Source organism: Girardinichthys multiradiatus, chromosome 1, assembly GCF_021462225.1.
Source record: "Girardinichthys multiradiatus isolate DD_20200921_A chromosome 1, DD_fGirMul_XY1, whole genome shotgun sequence".
NCBI lineage: Eukaryota > Metazoa > Chordata > Actinopteri > Cyprinodontiformes > Goodeidae > Girardinichthys > Girardinichthys multiradiatus.
In genome coordinates this window covers 27,175,643-27,184,745 of record NC_061794.1, presented here as the reverse complement: position 1 = coordinate 27,184,745, position 9,103 = coordinate 27,175,643, and the positions used below count along the sequence as shown (strand labels likewise).

General features: G+C 42.8%; 1 protein-coding gene across 1 annotated transcript in view; it reads right to left on the bottom strand.

The window, feature by feature from the left end:
• Positions 1–1,046: 1,046 nt before the first annotated feature.
• The window catches only part of LOC124865409 (skin secretory protein xP2-like), a 20,851-nt gene continuing 12,794 nt past the window's right edge, over positions 1,047–9,103 (bottom strand). Inside the window, exons 2-3 of the mRNA XM_047360447.1 lie at positions 2,216–2,946; positions 1,047–1,052 (exon numbers count right to left, since the gene is read on the bottom strand). Coding sequence (XP_047216403.1) covers positions 1,047–1,052; positions 2,216–2,946 — 737 coding nt within the window. The remainder of the gene's footprint in view (positions 1,053–2,215; positions 2,947–9,103) is intronic.

The window sequence follows — 9,103 nt, the reverse complement described above, 5'->3', positions numbered from 1 at the left end:
ATTTGAGGTAGGGGGAGCATGTAGATATTTTATAGGAGGGGTCTCAGGATGAAATCTTGGGGCAAGTAATTTTGGTCAGTTCTGATGGAAAATTACCTACAGACAGAAAAAAGTCCCTGTCCTTCAAGACTTCAAGACTCAAACCAGCCAAGTGCTGGACCAGAAAGCCCAACCTAGTTTTCCAGTCCCTCTAGTTATATATTGTGAGATCGGCAGTTTTTGAAACAAGTCTGGAAAGAACCACCATGCACCAATAAATTCCCTCAATTCCCCATTCTAAAGCCTGGTTTGCAGTTCACCAGATTTAGATACCTAAATGGATTGAGTTGCTGGCATGTTATTTGCTGATTAGGTATTTGTATTAACAATCAACTGAGCAGGTGTACCGAATAAAATTGCTGAGGAGTGTGTATGTGGTCTTCACAAAGAAGACGACATACATATCGCTCCTAAAAACTCTCGGAACCACAAAAAACTTGTTTACTGAGAATCAAGCGCCTTCTTGAGAAAGTATATAACTATAGATATTCTTTGATAAAATGAAACTTTCTTCATTTGGAGCTTTTTTTCTCAAGAAGGCTCTTCAGATTGTCTTAAGCACTTTTAGCAATACAAAATACTTTTCTCTGCGTGTTTTGTTGTTACTAATTCTTAACAACCAGTCTTTAAAGACTGTAAGCAAAAACTGAAAAGAAAAAAGCAACCATGTCAATCAATTTCTGTTTTCTTCACCTAAAAGTAAATACGTGTCCTGTCAGGCAGAGTAGCACTCAGAATTGTTGTCTGAGTGCCAAGAAGAAGCCCAACAGATTTACTTTCACAAGAGGAGCATTACGCCTAACGCTTTAATGCTCTGCTTGATATTTATAAAAGAAACTTTATTAGAAACTGCTTTGGGATTATTTAAATTGTTATGGACACAAAGACTGTAACGAAAAGGAAAAAAATAAGAAGCACGAAAGAGAAAGGAAGAAGGGAGAGAAGGAGAAAATAATGGAGGAGAGAAAGAAGGATGAAGAGATAGTAAGATAACAACCTGCTTGCTTCTACACCTACAGAAAAATATATAATAACAGCATTGTTACCAAAAAGCGCATGGTACTAATGAATGCAAGATGTATTTAGTGGTAACTGCGGCTCAATATAGAACATTTGTGCATCTATTAACACATGAATCTGAACACCTGTGGGTTTGGGTTGAGTGGGCTTATGTTTAAAAGGTACAGAGCACAGGAACCCCAGGAGTACCACGGCCGGGTCTACTGCAACCCCCTCCAGAGAAGAGCAGGGAAGAGTCCCAGGGGAGCCACCCAGCAGCCACAGTGCAGAAGCCCCAGCCCCTTGGACCCAGGCGGGACCCGCAGAGGCTTGGACAGAGGCAGGAGATCTGGAAGTCGGCCAAGCAGGATGGATGACCTTCCAGGAACTGTGTCAGGCTCTGGCGTGTCTGGGTGTGTCGTGTCGGACCTGGAGACAGGCTGTGTGTCGGACCTGGAGACAGGCTGTGTGTCGGACCTGGAGACAGGCTGTGTCGGACCTGGAGACAGGCTGTGTGTCGGACCTGGAGACAGGCTGTGTGTCGGACCTGGAGACAGGCTGTGTGTCGGACCTGGAGACAGGCTGTGTCGGACCTGGAGACAGGCTGTGTGTGATGTGGGTGTATGTCAGGCTGTGTGTGATGTGGGTGTATGTCAGGTTGTGTGTGATGTGGGTGTATGTCAGGCTGTGTGTGATGTGGGTGTATGTCAGGCTGTGTGTCAGGCTGTGTGTGTATGTCAGGCTGTGTGTCAGGCTGTGTGTCAGGCTGTGTGTGTATGTCAGGCTGTGTGTCAGGCTGTGTGTCAGGCTGTGTGTCAGGCTGTGTGTGTATCTCAGGCTGTGTGTCAGGCTGTGTGTGTATGTCAGGCTGTGTGTGATGTGGGTGTATGTCAGGTTGTGTGTCAGGCTGTGCGTGTATGTCAGGCTGTGTGTCAGGCTGTGTGTGATGAGGGTGTGTGTCAGGTTGTGTGTCAGGCTGTGTGAGTATGTCAGGCTGTGTGTGTATGTCAGGCTGTAGAGACAGGAGCACCCCCCAAAGAAAAACCAAAAGGTGTTCCGGACCTGCTTGTGGAGGCAGCCCGCCCACAGGCTCCTCCGGGATCAGGCGAGGAAGTGGAGGCAGCCCACTCACGGGCTCCTCCCGGATCAGGCGAGGAAGTGGAGGCAGCCTGCCCACGGGCTCCTCAGGGACACAATGAGGTTCTGAAGACCCGGCGGCAGCCGGCTGTGGCTCTGTAGACTCGGCGGCGGCCAGCTGAGGCACTGTAGACCCGGCGGCGGCCGGCTGTGGCTCTAAAGACCCAGCGGCGGCCGGCTGTGGCTCTGAAGACCCGGCGGTGGCCGGCTGTGGCTCCGAAGACCCGGCGGCGGCCGGCCGTGGCCCTGTAGATTTGGCAGCAGCCGGCTGAGGCCCTGTAGACCCGGCGGCGGCCGGCTGAAACTCTGTAGACCTGGCGACAGCACTCACGGCCTCGAGAAGGGGTGCGAAGGGACCTCCAGCTGAGAGTGATGCTGGAGCGTCAAGCCACCCCCTTCCTAGGAACTCCGACTCCAGGATGAGGTGCACAAAGTCCAAATCCTCAGGGAAGATCTTCAGGTACTTAGCGAAGCCCATCACCCGCTGCCTCATGAGCTCCGACTGTGGCATCTCCAGTCTGGACTGGACCCATGCCGGAGAAAACATCTGCGAGGAAGCCGTGGTGGGTGGACCCTCCGTGGAAGCATAGGAGGCGTCCACCCAAAACCTCCCAGTGGCGGCTGCCCTCCGGCAATGACGTCGTCCCGGGCAGGAGGAAAACCCAGCTGGAAACCTTGCTGCGGCTGGCGGAGGTGAGGATGGCTCCGCTGGAGGCTCAGCGAGCGTGAGCTGAGGCGAAGCTGCTGTGGGCGTGACGAGCTCAGGCGCTGCTGCGGGCGTGACGAGCTCAGGCGCTGCTGCTGCTGCTGCGGAGGAATGCTTGCGGCGAGAGCGCCATCGCTTGGAGGAGGCGTGGGCTGGGCAGGAGCGGTTCCGACCCGGCTCAAAAGCCATAGCAGCCCAGTCGGACTCACAAAAACACTCCTCCATCTCTTCCAGCAATAGAGGCGAAGGTAAAATCTCCACCTCCTCCCCTCACAGACACTGCAGGAACATGGAGACTCATGGCAAGGACGAGGATAGAGGGTCGAGTTGTAACGCAAGGAACCCACAAAACATAATGAAACAAACCAACTGAGAAAACAAAGGCAGGTAATCAAAGGAACAGGGAACAGGTGACACAAGGAGGCTGGGAGGCAGAGGGAGCAGGTGAACCTAATAAAACCAAAGCATGAGGAAAGGGACTAAAGACAAGACAGTAAGCAGACCTAAATGAAACTATAAACCAAGATAAAAATAAAGCATAAGAATCAGGGATAAACATGAACTGAAGGAAACTGAGAAACTGAAGGGAACACAACAACCTGAGCACTTAACAGAATAGGAACCAAAAGAGAACCATGACTAAAAAGTAAACAACCCTAAACAAACACTGACTGAACCAAAACTGAGGGTGAAGCAGAGGAAACGAGGACTAGAATAAAAGTAAACAATAACTAAAGGTAACCTATAAAGGAGGAAATAAAGAACAAGGATAAACAAGAGGAACAAGGCTAAAGGGGACCGGAGGACTAATAACAATAATAATAATAATAATAATGAAACCATTCAAAGAACAAGAGAGCAACGCCAAGGGAACAAAGGGTGAGAGAACACACTGGGGGGCAGAAGAAAACTAGAACTGTAGGAAAAACAGAAAACACAAATACAAAACCATAAACAAGAAACCTCTAGTAAACAGTGAACAAAACAAAACACAAAGTCCAAAACCTCACATCCTGACACATAGGCAAATCACATCAGGTGAACATGATTAGAACAGTATTGATAACAGCATTGGGAAGGTTTCCCCTGGTCCGAACCATAGTAAAATCAAAAGCGCTGTCTAAGCCTTTCAGAAAGAAGATTGTTTGTATGAGTCTGGTGTAAGTGTTTTAAGAGAGGCTCAAAAGACTTTAAAATCGACCATTTAACTGTGTGGAAAATAATCAATAAGTAGAAGACATTCAAAACAAGTTCAAACAAGTTCACCCTGAGAGCCTACTGCAAGATGCTGAGAAGTCTCCCAAAACAATAAAATGTTATCACAGGACCTAGAGCAGGCTCTTACTACTGTTGATATGAAAGTGCATGTCTGTACAATCCGAATAAGACTGCACAATTTTCATGAGAGAGATGCAAGGAGGAAACCCTGGCTCTCTAAGAAAAACGTTAAGGCCAGACTGACGTTTGATAGATAAGGACCAAGGCTTTTGGGACAATGTTCTCTAAATTCAAACAAAATTGACGTATTTGATATAAACCAATTATAGCATTATAGGACAAGAAACGTTACAGGAAAATAAACAATTATAGCATTATAAGAAAAGAAACTCATCCTACCTCCACCTGTACTATCGCTTAGAGCTGGAAGTAACATGGTTTGGGGAGGCTTTGCTGCAGCAGGACCTGACTAGCTTACCGTCATAGAATCCACCTTAATTTCTACTACAAAATATTAGCATATTGTGATAAAGTTCATTATTTTCCATAATGTAATAATGAAAATTTAACATTTATATATTTTAGAGTCATTGCACACTAACTGAAATATTTCAGGTCTTTTATTGTCTTAATACGGATGATTTTGGCATACAGCTCATGAAAACCCAAAATTCCTATCTCACAAAATTAGCATACTTCATCCGACCAATAAAAGAAAAGTGTTTTTAATACAAAAAATGTCAACCTTCAAATAATCATGTACAGTTATGCACTCAATACTTGGTCGGGAATCCTTTGGCAGAAATGACTGCTTCAATGCAGCGTGGCATGGAGGCAATCAGCCTGTGGCACTGCTGAGGTCTTATGGAGGCCCAGGATGCTTCGATAGCGGCCTTTAGCTCATCCAGAGTGTTGGGTCTTGAGTCTCTCAATGTTCTCTTCACAATATCCCACAGATTCTCTATGGGGTTCAGGTCAGGAGAGTTGGCAGGCCAATTTAGCACAGTGATACCATGGTCAGTAAACCATTTACCAGTGGTTTTGGCACTGTGAGCAGGTGCCAGGTCGTGCTGAAAAATGAAATCTTCATCTCCATAAAGCTTTTCAGCAGATGGAAGCATGAAGTGCTCCAAAATCTCCTGATAGCTAGCTGCATTGACCCTGCCCTTGATAAAACACAGTGGACCAACACCAGCAGCTGACACGGCACCCCAGACCATCACTGACTGTGGGTACTTAACACTGGACTTCTGGCATTTTGGCATTTCCTTCTCCCCAGTCTTCCTCCAGACTCTGGCACCTTGAATCCCGAATGACATGCAGAATTTGCTTTCATCCGAAAAAAGTACTTTGGACCACTGAGCAACAGTCCAGTGCTGCTTCTCTGTAGCCCAGGTCAGGCGCTTCTGCCGCTGTTTCTGGTTCAAAAGTGGCTTGACCTGGGGAATGCGCCTTGTAGCCCATTTCCTGCACACGCCTGTGCACGGTGGCTCTGGATGTTTCTACTCCAGACTCAGTCCACTGCTTCCGCAGGTCTCCCAAGGTCTGGAATCGGCCCTTCTCCACAATCTTCCTCAGGGTCCGGTCACCTCTTCTCGTTGTGCAGCGTTTTCTGCCACACTTTTTCCTTCCCACAGACTTCCCACTGAGGTGCCTTGATACAGCACTCTGGGAACAGCCTATTAGTTCAGAAATGTCTTTCTGTGTCTTACCCTCTTGTTTGAGGGTGTTAATAGTGGCCTTCTGGACAGCAGTGAGGTCGGCAGTCTTACCCATGATTGGGGTTTTGAGTGATGAACCAGGCTGGGAGTTTTAAAGGCCTCAGGAATCTTTTGCAGGTGTTTAGAGTTAACTCGTTGATTCAGATGATTAGGTTCATAGCTCGTTTAGAGACCCTTTTAATGATATGCTAATTTTGTGAGATAGGAATTTTGGGTTTTCATGAGCTGTATGCCAAAATCATCCGTATTAAGACAATAAAAGACCTGAAATATTTCAGTTAGTGTGCAATGAATCTAAAATATATGAATGTTAAATTTTCATCATGACATTATGGAAAATAATGAACTTTATCACAATATGCTAATATTTTGAGAAGGACCTGTATATTCCAGAGGATGGCCAGGCTGAAACATCATTGTCTTTAAAATGGTGCTTTAGGAAAATTTGACACCATTTGTAAAAATAAACAAATCTGAAGCAGAATTGGACCCTGCAACATGACAATCAAAGAGTTCAACAAGGACTGGATGAAAACTAAGAAATAGAGTCCTTGCACACATCGTTGAAGCCCACATTGATATCATTTGAGATGCTGTAAGGTGACACGCATTGCATGCAAGTAAATATGATAGCTGAAAGTGAGGAGTGGGGCACACTTCCCTCAGACTGACATCAGTTGGATGTCTACAAAAAGCATCTCAATTGAGTTATTACAACTATTGGGGTAATACTAGCTACTGTGTATAGGCTGTACTATCTGTTTACTCAACTAAAAACAATTGTTTTGTTGATAGTTTTTGTTTAATGAGTGAAAGAAACTTAATGGTTTAGTGCAATTATTTGTATTTTTTCTCCAGAGATAAGAATGGGATTAGACACAAATATGTAAACAGTTCTCAATAAAGAACTGAACATTCAATGAGGTATACTGATTTTTTAACAGGACTGTAAATATTTTGTTTGCAAATAGTGAAATGCAATTTATTTTCCCACAAAGATTGGCTATTTCTTTTTCATATGTGTATTAATTGTTTAAAATATGTTCCTTTATCATAGTGTCATGAAAATACACAGAAATAACAACATAATTTTAGTCAATGTTGTATTAGCATTGCTGGAAAGAGAATGACTCTTATGGCTTGCGAAATAGGACCCCAGAATGCAGACGAGCAGGCAGCATGACGGTAGGTGAAAAAGGATTTAATAACTTAAAAACAAAAACTGACTCACAGAAGGAGGCAGAAACCAAAACAACAAACGGACAGGCAAGATATGCAAAAACAGGTTGGGCAGGTTGGCAAAGCAGGCTTGGCGTGAGTAACAGGACAAGAGCATAATCTGAAAACAAGACTTGAGCATGAAAATGATCCCGCGCCGAATGACAGAACAGGTATGTATTAATGGAGTGTGACCAGGTGAAACAAGAAGACAGATTAACTTGGTGCAGGTGATCCGAATAAACTTAATTGACAGAAGAACAAAACGTGGCTGGAGCAAAACAGAGACTCTTGAACACAAACTAACAGAAACTAGAAAAACATGAAGCAAAAGCATAACCAGATCCGAAAACCAAACTTGACAAAACATGAACAAGACGACAAAGGAAAACAACACACAGAAGCATGATTCAAAACCAAACAGACCAACAAAACCCAAAAACTATGAGGGACCCAAAATGAAAAATAAATATGTAAATAAATAAATACACATATAAATAAATAACTACACATATAAATGTATAAATAAATAAATAAATATAAGAAGAAATAAATACACATATAAATATATAAATGCATAAATGAATAAATATAAAAATAAATAAATACACATAAATGTATTTATTTATCTATTCATTTATTTTCTCCTTTTTGTGCATTAATACATTAATACATTTATGTATTTATTCTTTCATTTATTTATGCATTTTTTTATTTATATATTTATTTATTCATACATTCATTTATTTATACTTTTATTTATTTATTCCTACATTTATTTCTGTATTTCTACATTTGCACATTTATTTATTTCTGCTTTTCTGTCTCCATATGTTAATGAGGTGGGTGGTTCCAACATTTGTCTTCAGCACCATTGGTTAGAATTGTGTGCATGATCCTGCTGCTACAGCCTAGACTCCGGTACCAAAGTTCTTTTGGTAGGCACGATGGAGGTTTCTCTTACAGCCATTGCCAATGATTTAAGGTCATTGGCAAATTAAATTGACCAAAATGACTACCTCCATTTTCATTTTGCACGGGTCATGGAGGATTTCAGTCAGCTCCAAACTGAGATGGATGTGGAGGTTGACTCCACTATATTGGACAGTCTGGAGGAAGTTGGCCGCCAACTTAAAGTTAGAAAGATATTTACAGATTCGGCTTTTCCGGATCAATAACTCATCAGCGGAACATTGCCTCTAGAAAACCAACACCTCTCTGCAACCACAGGAAAGCAGACAGTGAGCTACAATCGTATTCTCCTCAAAACGAGTCCACCACCGCGCTGGTAGACTTGCATTGGCCTCTATGCAGAGCTCGCTGCTGCTCAAATGTGCAAGGACCGTCTCCAAATTGCAACACCAGAAAAATATGATGGAGAAATATTTAATAAAGTCACCAAGTAGAGGTGTATTGTCATTAAAATCATTGTATGTGTAAGTGATGTCACGTTTTTCATACTACATTTCTTGGATTGGAAATTAATACTTAAAAAAAATTGGAATTTCCCAAATACTATACCCTAAACAGCAAGAAACAAGACAGAAAATGGTATTCAGGTGAACAGGATTTTGTGTGCAGCTGTAAGGGCTTCTTTAATATTGGGATTTTTATTATTCATTGTGATTTTATTTTATGTCATATTGCATGAACAAGCTGTAAGACTTTTTTGTGTGCTCATGTAATGGTGTCTGATCTCAGGTTGTGACACTGCAAACAGTAAAGGAAAGGTTTAATGTTATTTGGTTGTAATACAGAGTTATTATAAGTAAGTAAGTTAGTATAAGCAAGTCTGCATCAATAAAGGCAATGTTATGTTTATTCAAAAGATTCCAGATGAGGTGCTCTATGTGTGCTATGAGTTTGATGGCACTACAACAGGCTATAGTGAAGTTATTGACCATTTTATGCATATTTTACTGAAAATTTGGCCATTTAGGCAATAGTATTTGGGAAATTCCAATTTTTTTTAAATATTAATTTCCAATACAAGAAATGTAGTATGGAAAACGTGACATCACATACACATACAATGATTTTAATGACAATACACCTCTCCTTGGCG